A 17,423-nucleotide genomic window follows, 5' to 3' on the forward strand; every position below is an offset into this window, starting at 1 on the left:
GCAGGTTTACATTGTAGTGACAGACACCTGAAAACAGCCTTGACTGTACCATGAAAAGCATGACCAGAGTTGTGTATTTGGGCAGCACTGAGCTGTCTGGACAACATCCAGACAACACAAGAGAGCCGGATTTTTGGAAATTACTTGGGATGTTGGGTGGGTCAGTGTTGGGGTACTCTTCCCCAGGCTCCTGAGGTGACTGGACATTCTGCCATGTGAAATTTTTCCTGGGCCAGACGATGTGCTTCCCTGTTGTGTTCTGTAATGCTGAGCTCCAGCTGCTCAGGATCCTTGTCCTGTTTGGTTCATCACATCCACAATCCACTTATGGCTGTTTCTAAAGGCAGCACCAATCTATAGAGAATACATTTATTTATTCATTTATTTATTTTATTGTTTTTCAGGAAAAAATGCTGTAAGGGTTATAAGTTTGTTCTTGGACAGTGCATCCCTGAAGGTATGTGATTTCACTGTTCTTACAAGTTATGTCCCCATGCCTTTGTCTTTCCCCATCTGCAGTCTTCTCCACATTGTCTGTTTGGATGAGCAACCTGACAGAAGCACAGGCTTCGCCACATCTCATGTATCAGTGTGGGGAGGAGCCGTTTCCCAGAAATTGTTCGGAAAATGAAAGATCAACAACACCCAAAAGTGCTGCTTAGCATGCCAAGCCTTGATCCTCCCCTAAGTACATGTGGCTGCACAGATCTTGTGCCATGACCTGCTGCTCTGCAGACAGAGGAACATGTTCTGCCCTTGGCTGGGTAGTTGGGAGCGCTCTGTGCACCTTTCATGGATGATGGCTTTCCCCTTTTATCCCTCTGCTCTGGTACAGCTGACTTGACTTGTCAGTGCACAGGGAGATGGTGAGTAGGTGAGTTAGTCCTGCCTGCAATTTCCCATGGGCGCAGCTTCCTTGTCACCAGGGGCAAGGAAGATGCAGATTCAATCAGGATAGTTCAGTATGCAGTAGTAAAAATGTATCTGATTTGGATGAAACTGGTTCTGAATTTGTTGGGCTCCAGGAGCTGCCAGGCAGGAGCAAATGCCCAGAGACAACATGCCAATAAACTTTTATAAATTTTTTTTTTTTTTTTTTACAACAAGTAAGTTAAAAAGTTGATCTATGACAACACATTCTTCTAATTGATGATATATGGAAAGTCTTGATTTGGTCTGAGAATTTTCCCAGTTTGTGACTGTGACATTTTGGAAAAAAAGTGACAAATCAACATACTGAAGAATCAGCTGGTTTTGAGTTATAGTGTCCAGCCAAAAGGGATTATAATCCAAACTCTAATCCTTGTGGGTTTGTTGTGGGTTTATTGTTGTTGTTATTTTTAATTTGTGTCTTCTTTGCTGCTGGCTAGAAACACTAAAACAATTGGTGGATTGATGGGGGTGGAGACAGGGAGGAAAAAAGAGGGAAACAGCTCAGGATAACCCTGTGCCTGGAGGAGCTGGGTAGGGTTTGGGTGAAATTGGTACTCCACATAGTTCCTCATCCCATGGTTTTGCTGTGAGTTTTGTCTCAGTGTGTGTGATATGGGTGACAGCTCCAGTGTGAAACAGACACTTGGAAGAGGCAGTTGTGTGTATTGGAGGCAGAATTCCTGAATCCTTTCAGGGTGGAAAGAAGCCAGGACTCTACATTCTGGCCTCCAGATTTCCTATAGATTTAAGAATTTTATGTACTGGCTATTCTCTGAATATAATGGATACAGCAAGAGAATTAATTGGAGCAAAAATAAAATGAGAGCCATGGCAATTTATTACTTTGGCTTCTAATTCTCATCTCTTGAGACGTTATGTGATTATGAAAGCAGCTTTTATTATGTGCCCACTGACTTTGTCTAATCCTGTCTTTTAACTGCATTTCAGTAACCTGAGAGTTTCTGCCCCTAATTCAATTCTCTGCTTCTCTCCCTTTGTTTCTCCATTCCCCCTTTTCAGCTTTATCTGTATTTTGCCTTCAGAGGCACAGCAGTTGCTATAACATCCGAGACAATCTCAGCCCTTGGTGTAGCGACAAGAAACATGATTCACTGAAGTGTTCATTTCACCTACTCTATTACAAGACATCACTTGGCTCTTCACACATTGTTTTGGCATAATCTTGACAGAGTAGCTGTATGAAATCCATATCTCCAAACAGACACATAAATGCATTACAGATGTGAGTTCATTAGAACACATCTGCACCTTTTAATCCAGTACTGGCACATTGAAACTGTGAGAAGTAGTTCCAGCCCTGTCTCCTCTATGATTTAGCAGTGGCTGCAGGGAGGAGGGTTGACAGAGGTATAGATCCTCCCTTTTCCACCCTTTTATAGCTGCCTGGGGAGCACACCAATCTCCTTCTGGGACAGCTGTTCCTTAAACAGATTCTTTCCCAAAGGCTTGTGGCTTTGTCCGCATCCATTATTGGTTCTTGTCCTGTTATTTTTCATTTGTCCTTGGAAAGAAACAGAGATCAGTGTAGTAGAGCATCAGTCTGTGCCTCCAGTTTCTGCCTTTTGTGTGTTTTGTACTCACCTTCCCACTGTGGCTTTCAGCTGCAGGGTCAGGGATCCTCAGTAAACACTGAGTGGAGTTACTTCCATGTGTCTGATTCTCTCTGCAGCATCTGTTCCTGCTCCACCTGTTCAGCAACATGGATAAAAAGAGCAGCTCCTCACCTTTTTCTCCTTTGTGTTCTCCTTTTCTTTGCTTTGGAGACACACTTCTCCAGCCAAGTCCAGTCTTGGGTCCTGTCTCATGGTGTCATAGAGTGAAGGGACAGATGCAGTATGGAGCAGTTTATTTTGGAGACCACCCTTCCTATTGCTGGTTTGTTTCCTGTGTTGGCTGTGGAAGAATTCAGAGTAAAATACTCTATTACAGGCCAACTATAGTCAGATCTGCTCTTTCCTTAGTAATGTTGTTTCAAAAATTTCCTTGGTACAACTTTTCATGCTGTATTGTCATTTCTGAGTTCAGTGAAACTTATACAGAGACATTTGTTATTCTGCTTTGGCTTTTGCATTTTCATAAAGTCTGGAATAGCCTGATCCTCACTGTATGTTTTTGATTCATCCTTAAACCACATTTCTTAGGCTGGCACACAAGGGGTTTGAACACAGGCGGGAATGTTCATCTCCAGTGCTGCAGAGCACACACAGGTGGTGCAGCAGCTTTTGCCTAGTTTCATCTCAGCTGTGAGAGCTCTTTCTAGGGAAGTTATGTTACCTGGGAACAAAGCCCTGGGGATACAGCTCTGTACCTGGGACCTGCCTACAACCATTGTGTGATTTGGGTTGCCTGTGTGGGAACAGCAGCAGGGATGTTTTTCCTTCCTGGACCGTTCTGCAGCTTTGTGTGAAAGTAAATGAGGCAATGGACATGATGGAGCTGTGCTGAGGTGGACACGTTCAAAGACTGGTTACATTAAATTTGGTGACAGATGGATGAAAAGAACTGGCATTGTTTAGTCTAGAAAAAAAGGAGGCTGGGGGGAGACATGATAAGAGTTTTTAGGTATGTGAAAACTTGCTGCAAGGGGAAAGGTAAACTGTTCTTTATGGCAGAGGAGAAGAGGACAAAAATAATGCCTAAGTGTCTGTAAAGGGAGTTTGGATTAGATATGAGTAAAAAGCTTTCTGTCTGCAAGGTTATTTCATCTTGGTAGTAGACTACTAGGCGAGCCATATCCATCCCTTAAGGAAAAGGAAAACTAGGAAATGCTTATGCATAGCTGCTCCTCTTGTGATGGGAGATGGCCCCTTCCAGCATTGTGTTTTCTGATTTTGTTAGGGCACATCTATTATGGAGCTTGTTTTACCTCTGCTCTGAATAGCTGAACATGGCACAGGCCAAGTCCCACACCTGAGTGAGTAGACTGGGTAGGGAGCAGCACATTCACCCCCATGCTGGACATACCATCCTGTTCTCTGATTTTGTTTCAGTGGAAAACAAAAATTGCAACCATGCCCAGGAAAAATACCAGCAATGCTTTAAAGCTGGGACTATTTAGTAGTGCCAAATGTAACAGGAGTTTACAGCCCAGCATCACCTAAAGAGTCCAAACTACCCCTAGACTGAACAGTTTGAAAGCAAGAGTTATGTTTTTTCTTTCATGGCTCTACACTGTTGGACACTGGTTACTGCAGGGGGTCCTGGCATTGCCATTCACCACCACAGCACTGTGGGCAGACTTCAAGTTGTGAAGAAAGAGGGAAAGAAAGGATGCTTTTTATTCAGGAGGTGACAAACAGAATGCTTGGCACTGTTACAGTAGTATGTCTATTCCAATAGTACATTTTTTTTCTAAGGGGTTCTGGTGTGAGATACAGCGTCTTGTTAAGTCTCATTTTGTACTTTTCTGTATTTTGGCGTGCTGTCACTTTTAACCCCAGTGCTAGGGATGTGCTCTATATACTTTGCACAGAAAATGTGTTTTCATTTGCTTTACCATCTCTTAGCTCATTTTAATTGTTTGGAACAATCATCATACCCAGAGGTATCTGCTAGTCATTAGGGTGAGACAATAATGAGTTTTAATTATATATATGGAAACACAGTGCTTTGGTGGAAACTTGTTTGAACCACTTAGATTTTGTTTGGACAGGTTTGGTCTGGAGCATGGATGAGGTATTTCTGCTGTGGCCCCCAGGGCCCACTCACTGGATTGTCACAGCCACGTGGATGCTCTCTGCAGGGTGATGCTCTCTGAAATGGTCACAGAAACTGCCACTTGCTTTGGTGTAAAACCTGACCTTGGGCAGGCTGTGCCTGAGCTGGTTTGGAGACCAGATGCCACTCAAGACCTGGTGTCTCCTGGCAGATGTTCCCCATGGTGCTGCAAAACCCTCACACCCCTGGCTGGGAGCTGTCCTTCGCCCCCAGCCCTGCCACCAGCACCATGCCAGGAGCCACATCCAGCCCCTGACAGGACAGGGATGTGGGTCAAACCCCACTGTCCTCTGGTGTCCATCCCTGAGGCTTCAGTTCTGCTGCTACACAGCAGTGAAATTAGAAACAGATTTTCCCTCCTTGGGTTTCAAACAGGGACTTCAGTCTTTTGGGATTTCAATGACATGCCCTGATCTGCACACTGCAGCTATTAAGAGAGATGATGGGTTTGTAGCAGATGCACTATTTGCTAGGAGGGTTATATCTGGCTTCAAACAATTAACATGTGATGTAATTAACTTATCCTTGTGACATACTTTCTGCCTGGCTTTGGCAATTAACCTCATGGTTTTTCACAGTATTCTGCATAGGAAATGTTGCCATCAGACTTAAAAATCTGTTGAAGAAAATGAAAAGAATGTTTTAGGTAATTTAATATTTCTGTTTAATATAACTATTTAAGAAATAGTCTAACCACTGTAAAGCTGTGAATAGCAATTACAATTTTAATATTCCTTTGCATATGTCTCATTAATGCTTTATATCTAGGTTCCTTCAGTCCTTAAAAACAATGTAACTCAACTTTGTACTAATTAGCAGAGAGGTGAAATGTTTGCAATTTAAGTATCATCCATCTACTGACTTTGGTATTTTTCCTAACTATGTTTTTCTCTCCCTTAGACTATGATGTCTGTGCTGAAGCTCCCTGCGAACAGCAGTGCACAGATAATTTTGGGAGAGTCTTGTGCACCTGCTATCCTGGATACCGCTATGATCGGGAGAGGCACAGGAACAGAGAGAAGCCTTACTGCCTGGGTGGGTAGATGAGCAGGTTGAGCTCCTCCTTAGTTAATGATTGATCCTGCTCCCTTCAGTCTTTTAGGAGGCACTCTGAATCTGAAACCTTTCTCATTCTCAATATTATTAGAGAGGAAATGTGGGGGTTAACTATGTTAAGAATTCAGAGATCTAGATGCCCTCGAAATTATTAGGAGGTATTACCTACAACAAGAATTACACAGCCAAAGACTTTGAAGTGTTGGGCTAATGTAATTTTTCCTTTAATTCCTCCTGCTGGTTGTGAGCCATATATGCTGAATATTGAAGCATTATCACTAGGCCTAATTACTAAAACTAATCCTTGGTTTTGATTCAGATGGCCAGTATGTAATTCAGGACTGATCATTTGCATGTGGTCCTGCTGTGGCTAGTCCTGCCTTGCCCTGCGTGGTTTGCCATGCCAGGGAGCCAAAGTTTGCAGGATTGAGCTTTGCTTGTGAGCTTTTCAATGCAAGGAGACTTTCAAACAATGTTCACTGATAAAATGCCAGGTGTGTTAATAATAATAATAGTGCATCTTGCCCAGAGCTCCAGACCAAAGGCTCCAGCTTCAATTGCAATTGTGGTGCTCCAATTACTTGTTTGTTTAACCACAAAATCTCTTTTTACCTCTAAAGGAAGTCTTTTATTGTGTTAGAGGTCTGAAACCTCCAGCTACAGGACATTTTTAATTTCTGCTTCTCTCCAGATATCGACGAGTGTGCCACGAGCAATGGGACTCTGTGCTCTCAGATCTGTGTCAACACCGTGGGCAGCTACAGGTGCGAGTGTCACGAAGGCTATGTCCGGGAGGAGGATGGCAGGACATGCACCAAAGGAGATAAAGGCAGGTGCTAGTGCAGATTAAATGTCCTGGGTCAAATGGATGCCTAAAGGGTTGGTCTGTCATGAAGAGGAACTGCTCCCAGTGCTACACTTGGAGCTGGGGGTCACAGCTGGGATGTAGCTGATGCTCCTGGGGTATCCAGGCAGTTCACTGGGCAGCTGAACACCTGTGGAGCAACCCTGCCAAACTCTCTCCTCCAATGCACAAGTACACTGGAGGATGTGGAAGGCATCTTCTCCTAGGGAGGCAGAATGGCTGAATAATGAAATTTACCATTACAGCTTCAGTAATGGATCCAGTTGCTGAAAGCCGTAGTTTGCTCCAATACCAGCCTGGATTATAACTGTTTTGTGGTCCAGAGTTAAGGAGACATAGGAAAAAGTCTTACCAGATGAAGAGCCTTAAAAATTTTCATTGATTTCACCTGTTAATTAAATAATTTCAGTAACTTTAATTTTTGTTTACACACCCACATCTGAGAGTAGCAAATGGCCCTGGGTTGGATGGCTTGTGCCTCTTGGCCCTTAGAGGCTCAAAAAATATGTGCTTGGGGGTCCAACACATTTTCCGAGCCTTGCTTAAATCAATTTCTAAATTGCATGGACCAAGACCAAGTGCTGCTGACCTACAATTATGTCAAATTGTGTGTCCTGTGGCTGGAATATTTATTTTTTTTTTTAATGGAATGTAATGAGAAAGGAGTAAATATAAGGGCTTGTTCTTGCATCTCACTGTTGGTTCAAAGTGTATACATGTGCTGTGCACAAATTATTTTAAAGGCTTTGATCTCATCCTAGTTATTAAATTACAGCATTTAGAATACTACAGAATAAATAGTCATATGAAAATTTGAAAAGAAAGGAGGAAGAGAACAGTGGTCTGAAAAAAAAACCCCAACAACTTTTGATGAATGGCGACTTACCACAGGTTCATCAATTAATGCCTGAATGTGGTATCGCAGTGTGAACCAAATCCCACCGGATGGCCAGAGCAATTTATAACTTTGATTTTCATTTGAAAATGTGTAACTGGAGCCACTCCATTAACTTTAATTGTTCCTTGTAGTTTTAATTTTTTTTTCCCTTATCAGAGTGTGTGTGTGTGCATGTATGTGATAAATAACCTAGATAATCTCCCTACAAATAGGAGAGGTTTTTAAAATATTCCTTTGGGTAGTTCAAATTTCTTTATATAGTAATATCCAAAGCATTTAGGATAACCAATCATTTAAAATATTCAAGGCTATGGAAATTATTCTACTGTTTGAAAACCACCATTTTTACAGTGAATGTACACGGCACATAAAAATGTCAGTTCCAGCAGATAATCTGGAACGAAATACCCACCGTCTCTCCAGATATCTTCCCAGTCAGCTGTGCGAAGTAAAGAAGGATGCCTTCTGGTCAGTTACCCCGCTGTACTGCACATAAATGTTAGGAATTTTCAGAGCTCTGGTGGGAACGAGGAGCCGTGTCCGTGGCTCATTCCGAGGAGAAGGGCTGTGCAGGGAACCAGCTGTGGCGACGCTCCACCGCGCGGCCAGCCCCAGCCCTGCACCGCATCCGTGCCAGAGCAGCCGCCTCATAAACACATCATTCGCTTTTCATCGCAGCCGGAACATTCGCGTTTTATTTTAAAATTCAGTGTGAGAGGCAAAAGCACGTTAGCCCTCTCCATTTCTAAAGAGGACGCATGCTTCCCACGAGATACAGCCGTGTTCTCATTGTTCCATGCCCAAAGGATGCAATTCAGACACTTTTTTTTGTTCTGTAAGTGCCTGTAATGTGGTCACCTTTTTTTTTTGGCTCTGTAAGTGTCTTGACAGCGAGCTTTGGGTTGGTTAGTGGACACAAGAAGAGGGAGCATTTTTTCTTGCCTCCACAGTCGCATTTGATGGAGACAATGCAGCTACCCATGCAGAAGTAGGCAGATGAAACCATCTCAGCAGGCTGAGCCCAGATAATACAACACAGATGATCAGCTCGAGAGCCTCCATGCAAAGACCGCCTGCAGAAGAGCTCCCGCAGAGCTCTCCCCTGCCAGCATCTCCTCCTCTTCCAGCATCAGCCAGGCATGGCCTCCGAGCCCATACACAAAGAAAACACAGCACTGCCCCAAGCAGATCTCTTAGCAATAGGTGCCACAGGGCTCACCAGCATCTCACCAGGATTAAAGGACTCCCATCAAGTGTAAGCTAGACTTTGTGTTCTGAGAGCCTTTATGAAATGGGGCTGCTTTAGGCCTTGTTCAGAATAATTTCAGTTTCCTTGTGCAGGTCTGTGCAATGGGAACAAGTTACGTAAGTGCCTTGCCCAGTGTTGGCTCAGCTGACCCTGGTAGATGACCTCAGTTTCTGCACCATGTGTGGGTGGCTCCATCTAATGGCCTTTTGCTTCTGCTGGCCTGCCCTAGGTGACTTCTGGCTTTATCCACACTTTATTCTGACCTTACTCATAGTTTGGTCCTGATACAGGGTTGGATGGGGGTAGAGCAAATGTTTGATGGATGACTCCTTCCCCGGGCAAGTCATCACCTCTGTCTGGTATGAGTTAGGGGGATTCCACCTCTCTCCTGAGATGCAGCTCATGCTTGCTCACACAAGGATCTTGGACTTCTTCCTCCGACAAGTCAATCCAGCCAGCTTTGCAGAAATCTCACTGGTATGACATTTCCCAAACATTAGCTGATCCCCCCAGCATTTGTCTCCATGGATTGTTACAGCCCTGTTTTATCTGTACTTGTCAGCCCCATGTGTCACATCCTTCAGGAGGATAAACTGGGTTTTATAATGAAACACAAGGCCAAATTCACCGCTTCTTAATCTGCATATAATTCCACAGATTCTGGTGGGATTGCATTAGGTTTCCAACAGCAGAGGCTCTGGCAGTTTCTCCACATGACTGTGTGTTGCTTTCAGCAACATTTCCTAACACAATGATAGAACTCATTTGGTGAGATAGCTATTAAAAGAAATTTTTCTTGAGACCAGTACAAAATCCAGGCTTTATGGGTCTTTGAAAAAGAAAGAAAGAAAAAAGGTTTTTTTGGTTTTTGGGGTTTTTTTATGGCTCCATATACATCCCTCTGTAACTCCTACACAAGTCCAAAAATGGGCATGTCAAGACACTGGGGTTTTCTAAATGAAGATGAGAAATTGGAGGGGGAAGAAGAACACAATAACTGACTTGTGGTCAAGAGCAAATTTATTTTACAGAAATGTAAAGTGGTGTCTTCATTACAGCACATCAATTCCCTCTTAAAGAAAAAAAAGCCCTGCATGGCGCAGATTATTTCATCTACAAGAGAAAAGAGGCAAAGGGGCAAAGAGGTTTTGGAGGGAATCAAAGGCAAAAAATTATTAGCATTAGGAATATAGGAGAGAAGAAGGAAAGCAGCGTATACTGTGTATTCCAGCACCTTCACAAAAATGTTGGAGGAGGTCTTGTGGCTAAATAGTTTTGGATCCAGCACAACTGAAGTTTGGTGAAATTCTATTCTGTGCTGTGTAGAGTCCATTGGAAAACACCAAGTAGTACCATCTTAAATCTTAATCTTAAACCTTGGAGCCATCTGAACACTGCACAGAAAGCTGATCAGGTACCAAACCTGTGCTGGAGAAAGGGCTGGGAAGCTCAAACAGCAGTGTGCTTACTGCCATAAAAATGGTAAATAATATGTGTAATATAGTAAGGCTGTTGGAGTGCAGCCATGGGAGCAGGCAGTTCACTGGGGAAAAAACCCAGGCCTTTGTGCCCAAATTTTCCAATCAGTTCAGTACTAACAGCTGTCCTAATGCTCCTGGTTATTCCAGCATCTTGCCCTTACATCTTTGTCTTCTAAAATCAATATGTCATTATAGCCAATGGAATAAACAATACCTTCCTAAATATGTGCATAAGTGGTCCGTAGATAACAATCAGATTGTTGCAATCTTCCGTACTGGACCTTGCAAATATTTAAAGTCAAGTAGCACATAATATTTTTACTAGAATATTTTTATTAGAATTTATTATATTATTTTATTTGTATTAGAAGCTTCAGGGTTAATTTCAAAAGATGCAGATATTTCAAAATCAATACACATTTCTGAAAAGATGAAGGGCATTTAATCCAAGAGACAAGTGTAACACAGTAACTGAGCACGATGCAGTTGATCCTTTTGGAAGACTTTGAAGATTCCCTGGTTTTAACAAGAGCACCTGCAGAGTTTTTCCATTGTGGGGCCTGCTCTGAAAGGTCCATGCTCAAACCCACCCAGCAACCCTCCCAGGTAACATCATACAAGGCCACATATCATATGCAAAGCCTCAACAGGCTTGGTATTTTCTCAGCAATGTTGAAGTGAAAAAAAGTCACCTAGCGTTTGCCAGTATGTGTCGCCCTGTGGTTTGGAAACCAGATTTGTCTTTAAGCAGACATCTGTTACAACAACGCTTGTTTGCTTGCAATGCAGAACTGCTTGGCTGTGTATGGTACTGGGAAAAGGACAAAAATAACATTTGCAATATCTCTCACAGTTTGAATAATTTAATGGATTCTTGAAAAGATCCTATTCATGCATAGTATCAACAGATGTGACCCTTCCTCTTGTGTGGATTTAAATCCCTGCCATTAATCTTAATCCCCATCTCTGCTCAGGCTAATTCCATCACATGGAGAATAACCCATGATGATAAAGAGCAGTTTGTGCAAAATGAGCGAAATAAGCATATTCTGAGGGATTTTACTGTAATATATAGCATATGAAAATTTGCCCTTCAGGGAACTGTAAGTCAGTTCAGATCTATGGGGTTAGTCTACCCTAAACAAAAAGATAAAAGAAGGGGTGTGAACTTTTCCAGGTATTAAACAAATGAATTCTCTGAGGACTGTTAACTGGAAACAGCTGCTTTAAAAATGTGCTCAGAGCTGTCCCTGCAAAGTTTCTCAGCCTTACATAGAAATTCACAGTCAAAGATTTAATAATGGCAAGATTCCCTTCTCTTTTCACAGTCTGGGGAAATATAACAACCTTCAAGTGGCTTTTGCTATCACTTTATGAATTTCTTTCCTTTGGATCTTTGCATTTATAGTGGAAACTGCTTTCTTTCAGTTGGGCTTCCTGAGAAATCTGAAAATGTGGCGAAACCGGGGACATGCTGTGCCTCTTGTAAGGAATTCCATCAAATAAAGCAGACGGTTTTACAACTGAAGCAAAAGGTACGAACACTGATCACTCATGTCTTTACCAGACCTGCATGTTTTACAACAACTGAGGTTAATTTCTATGTTTGGAGCTGTCACTGACATGTGGTTCTTGTACATACAAAGAGAAAGGCAATATATTTTAAAATCATGTAGGAATGATATCTCTCCCTTATTCTCCTGTACAATTTGTAAGCAGATTGCTCCCCAAGTTCATGGAGCTGTGTTACCAAAGCTCATGGTAGCAGAGTCTGACAAGCACCCATCCCAGGCTGAGCCCAGGTTTCTTGGCAATCTGTGCTGGCCTGAGCTTTTCATTCACTCTGAATGCACAGGATTTTGGACATGATCCACCTCTAGAGTAAGCACATGCAAGTCATTTCATGATTTTTCATTAATAGGGTGCTGGTACAGGATTCTTGCCAAATAGGTGTGGCACTAAACAAAAATACCACTAGCTTTAAATATGACTTTCCCCTTAAAAAAGAAAAACCCTCAGTCACAAACCTTTTGGTATTTTTTTACCTATCCCCTTGCTAGTAGAGAACAATGCATTTAGAAACTATTCCTGGGCTTTAATTGCTCACATATGTAGCTTCCTTGTGCATTTTAGCAGTGCAATAAGGAAAAGAATATAGTGAGATAATGCAAAGACACAGCTTCAGATTTGGAGGGAGGCAGGTGTAATGCCTTTTCTGGTGGCATCTCCTTTGAACACTAAGGTTCTCTCAAATTGAAGCTCTCTGTAGGAACATACTCAGCAGATCATGCTGACAGTCCGTAATAATTTCTCCCAGGGTACTCAATTAATTTCTTTCCATTGTGTCAAAACACAATTTGGTGTATTCACTCGTTGCATTTGATGTTACTCATTTAATATTGGGAAGAAAGAAATGTTCCTCATTAAAGTGGAATTCACTGAGGTTGGAGATACTCTTTATCTCCAAAATCTCAAAACATCATGTATTCTTTCTGAACCAGTATGAACACAAACATGGAAGTGACAGAATTTCATGTGTGATGGAAATTCTGTTTTTCACAAAAATGGTAGCAGAGAGGTTAAAAAAGGATTCATGCCTTTGAATGGCTGTTTCTCCAGCTGTTTTCCATGATGCTGAGCAGGCTCACACTGACCTCCAGGGAAGGATCTGGGGGTCACATTGTTGGCCACATTGTTTGCTCGAGAATTGATTGATGGAATTAATGGGAGGTTTTTGTGTCTAACTTTTGCTGTTAGATGCTTGTGTTAAAAACTCATTCTAGGAAAACTCAGACCATTGAGACCTGTCACTGTAGGCATTTGTGTAGTAGCTGTGGACAAATTAAGCAGCTCACTCTTGCTTCATAGCTAAATCCTGTCATAGTCCCTAACTTAATTTTCCCCCCCGTATGCCCCTAGTGAGACTTGACTGACTTGGCATCCTCAGAGGGAGCCCACTGGGTTGTGCTCCACACAGAAGGAGCTGAAAGAGAAGGTTCTCAATACCCTCAGCAACTGCTACCCCACAGAAAGGAGAGTTTTTCTCTATGCTGAATGGAGACCTGGCCCCATGGTGCTTCTCTGCCCAGGGAGACACCAACCCTCATGTTTCACCAGCCACCTCCCATGGCCAAGTTCTCCTGGGGAGGACATCTCTCAATAGCTGTGGTTAAAGCTGCTCTGTTTTGCATAAAAAATGTTCATTTCTGTCTGCCAGGGAGATGGTTTATGAAATGAGTCTTCAGTCTTGTGGTTAAGGCTTTCAGATTTTATGAACTTTATTCAAAATTGTGGTTAGCAGAAAAGCCTGTCATCCAATGAGATGCACTGTCCTGATAGACTAGAGGTCTGTGGGCAGGCCTAGGTTGATCTAAGACCTTGATGAAAGGAAGAAGAGTGGAAAGCTGAAAAACTGGGGGAAATATATCTGGCATGCTGACACACAGCCAACAATTAAAAGAAGAAAAAACTAGTAAGCTTGATCCTATTGCACAGATGGGTTTAAACATCTTAATTAGAAAGCCATGTTCCACATCACTCCTGACAAGAACTGTCCAATTTTCTAAACCACAGACCTCCTAGAAACTAGCAAAACTCCAAATGCAGCATGCAACACAGCACAGGAAAGACTTGTTTCTAGAACAGCCTTTCTTTAGAATTTACCCTTGCTAATATTTGCATGCACATGGGAAAAATAACCAAAACATTATTTCCAAGGGCCATTAGGATTCGGAGCTGTAGGCAGAGAAAGCCAAGGTTACCCTGGACGAGGATCCTGGTTCAGTTAAAAGGTGAAACAGAAATTAGGCCAGTGAGTATATCCAATAGCTAAGAGGATGTGAGTCAACAACAAAAACACATGGTTTGGCCCAGTGCATGTAACAACCATTTTCTGGCCAGAAGATATCAAAGAGCAGTGAGCTAGACCAGAGCCTGGGTATTTTGGCACTACTAGTGTGTACTTCAAGTCCAGCTGAGTCAGTGGGGAAGCATGCATAGATGCTTTCACAGCAGCTATGTGATTTCTTTTTTAACTTACTCAGTTGTTACAACAGCCTGGCTGGCAGGAACAAGTAAATATTTAAGCATCAGAAGGGAATAAAATTCCAAATCCACTTCATGATGAGTCTTTGCCACTAAGTGCACCTTTTTACTCCAGTCTGACCATTTGCAGTATAACCTGAAGGGTATTCATGGCTGGGTCTATGTACTAAGTGACATCTATTTATCAACTGATGTAGCTATAGATCCCCAGAACAAGATATTTACATGCAAGCTAAAAAGAAGACTTCAATTAATCTGCCACTCAATTGTGGCCACCCCTAAGGAGAAACACTCAATGATGACACTAAAAATATTCTCAAAAGTACTACTTTAAAAATATAATACTCTCAGGTAGCCACAGGATTTGACTTTTTGTCTCTGCTTCAGCTTGGCAGCATTGGAACCGCAGAGTTCTTGATTGATTTGTGTCATGTAGTGGAAATTTTGCACCATGGTCCTTGCAAGCCTTTCCTTTGTATCCAGCCAGGAACCTGCCCTGGACAGGACACACCTCTAGGAAACAGAGCTCTGCTGACCAGAGCCAGCCAGTAGATCTTCCCCTGCTGATCCCTGGCCAGTGGGGCTGTGAGAGCCCCCAGCTACTGGATTTTCCTCCTCAGCTCCAGGGGTAGGGTGTTGTGTCCCACAGAGGAGCCCTCTATGTCCAGCAGCCCCGCAGTTTGGTCTGTGCTGCTCTGGCTGGGAAGTTGGCTGAGAAAGCTGCAAGGTCACTGGTAAACAAAGCACATGTTTTGCTTTGAAAAAGCAGAGATGACAGCTCACCCCAGAGCTATAGGTGTGCTGAATCCCCATTTTCTGTGTGAAAAGCAAATTCATAGGAGTGAGAATATACGAAACATACTGTGGGACTTCTGTGAAAATATGAGTTCACCCTGCCATGGATTTCTGCAGGGGTGGAGTGAATCTACCAATTTTTTGCTAAGCTTACATCATGATTCTTAATTTGCCTATAGTGCAGTCATCTGGTTTTTGGAACTGCAGTTCTCTCCAAAGCCTAACTCACAAATAGCTGATAAATCTTGTGTTTCTGCAATCACATTTTGAGTTCCAGTCTCAAAATCAAACTGGTGTTTCGGAAATGCCACCAAGAATTTGCTCAGCATCTCCAGCTTTTTTTTTTCCTGATCTCTTTTTCTCTTCAGAACTGTTCTGTGCATTCAACCCCAAACTACAAGCAGCACAGCCTGCCTTTAAATTGTAGTCCTTAAGCAATAGCTTGTATGCCAAAGGAAATTTTTCCAGTTCAAGTAGGTACTGCAGGTGCATTACACTGTGTTTTTTTCCTGTGCATTACAAACATTAGGTTTCCAGTAACAGCAGAAGAATGTATGTCAAATAATTACAGAAATAGGTAGGAGTCTTAAGAACAGCCCAGCTCGGAGAATTCCAGATAGCTGATGAAAAGCTTTGTCAATTAGCAGGAGTCATTATCTATATTATTCAATGCACCTCTCACAGGCAAAGGCTGCAGAATTCAGCATCAAATTATCCAATGAGCCAAGTTCATTCAAGAGGCAACAAAGTTCACCCAGGGGTAGGTCTGCACTGCTATTGCTGAAATAGTTTTCCAATTTGGCAGTGCAAGATCCCTAAGGCTACATGCAGCCACTTACCACTAATAAACTTCTTTCCCCACTGCACACCAGCCTCCTGGCTCCTCCAGGCACACTTCAGCTGCCTCTTAAGAGACTAAACATTTGCAGACTATTTCTTAATTATTAAATGTACTCAACTGGATAGATGAAGGTTTCATGGATAATTAAACAGATAATGGATAATTAAACAGGTAATGGATAATGGCAGTTGAAACTGTAGTGAGCAATTCTGCTTGCATTCTCACTTACTTTATCTTTGTCTCTGTGCAGAGCAGATCCAGACATCTGATGGGTTAAACAGTGTGGTCACTTTCCAGAGCCAGATTCACAAAGGATTTAAGGTTCTCATTAAACCCATGAAAAGTTAGTGGCTTGTGCAGCAATTCAGGACTTAAATATCTGAGCTAATATTGCCCTGAGAAAGACATTAAATGAATAGAGGAAACTTCAAATAAGGAAAAACAGGTTTCCTGAGAAGCAGTAATGAGACTCAAGTTTTTCAAAATTTGTTGCTGTATCCCTCCTGAATTTTTTCTGTCCTCTGTTGGCTTGCAGTATTTCCAAAGTGACTTGAAAAGTGAATGACTCACAGAATAAGAATGTTCTTCTGATTATATCAATCAAGGATATGAATAAATTAGTTATATTTTCCTGAAATATTTAAATAGCTGTTTGTTCACATGAAAGCTTAAATAAGAGTGTAATTTTCCTGGCTGAACAATGAAGGTCTTACATAGATATTTTTTTTTTTGTCTTGGCAGGTTGCTTTGCTGCCAAATAATGCTGCTGATCTTAGCAAGCAAATCACTGGTGAAAAAGTGCTTGCCTCTAATGCATATATCCCTGGCCCCCCAGGCCAGCCTGGCCAACCAGGCCCTCCAGGTAATACCAGAGGGGTGGAAATGAGCAGGACTGTTGCACAGGAATGTTTAGGACTAAAAAAGTAAACTTCAGTCTGCCAGTGTGATTTCATATTTCATTTCATATCATATGATTTCATATATTTCATATTTTGATTGATATATTATGTTTGCATTTGTGCTAAATTAAAAAAAACCAGCCAAACAAGAAAACTTTATGGGTGCTGTGGTCAGCCTCTGCCAACTGTCTGACATCATCCGTTGTAACTCCATGTGTTTCTTGGCATGCAAGCTGTGTTGGTCCTGTATGTGTTAAATTTCTTCCTCTCCCTGGGATATCTCACCTGCTTCTGTTGTAATTTCCTGTATTCAATCCTGTCTTAAAACACTCTCCATTTCATTTCAGGAATATCTATTGCTTTAGCTCACAGCCAGTAGTAGAGGAAAAATGTGCTTTCAGTTTGTAGGAGTTTGTGCCAACTCTTTTATTTTTCGTTGTCTGATTTGCAAGGATTCATCTGTTGGTTTTACGTTGTATCCCAGATTGAAAGGGATCTGAAAAGTATAACTCCACTCACACCTTCTTTGCTAAGTTATCATTTGAAAAACCATGAAAAACAGAGAAATCCTAAAGCCCAAACTTAATCCAGACGCCTCGCATCTGGTGGCCATCAATACTCAAA

At 42.1% G+C, this 17,423-nt stretch overlaps 1 protein-coding gene across 1 annotated transcript in view; it reads left to right on the top strand.

The window, feature by feature from the left end:
- Nucleotides 1-17,423, top strand: part of CCBE1 (collagen and calcium binding EGF domains 1) — a 96,044-nt gene that overhangs the window by 70,964 nt on the left and 7,657 nt on the right. The window contains exons 3-7 of the mRNA XM_041471003.1: nucleotides 405-457; nucleotides 5,572-5,706; nucleotides 6,419-6,556; nucleotides 11,649-11,755; nucleotides 16,642-16,762. Coding sequence (XP_041326937.1) covers nucleotides 405-457; nucleotides 5,572-5,706; nucleotides 6,419-6,556; nucleotides 11,649-11,755; nucleotides 16,642-16,762 — 554 coding nt within the window. The remainder of the gene's footprint in view (nucleotides 1-404; nucleotides 458-5,571; nucleotides 5,707-6,418; nucleotides 6,557-11,648; nucleotides 11,756-16,641; nucleotides 16,763-17,423) is intronic.

Source organism: Pyrgilauda ruficollis, unplaced genomic scaffold (genome assembly GCF_017590135.1).
Source record: "Pyrgilauda ruficollis isolate IOZ18807 unplaced genomic scaffold, ASM1759013v1 scaffold251, whole genome shotgun sequence".
Taxonomy (NCBI): domain Eukaryota; kingdom Metazoa; phylum Chordata; class Aves; order Passeriformes; family Passeridae; genus Pyrgilauda; species Pyrgilauda ruficollis.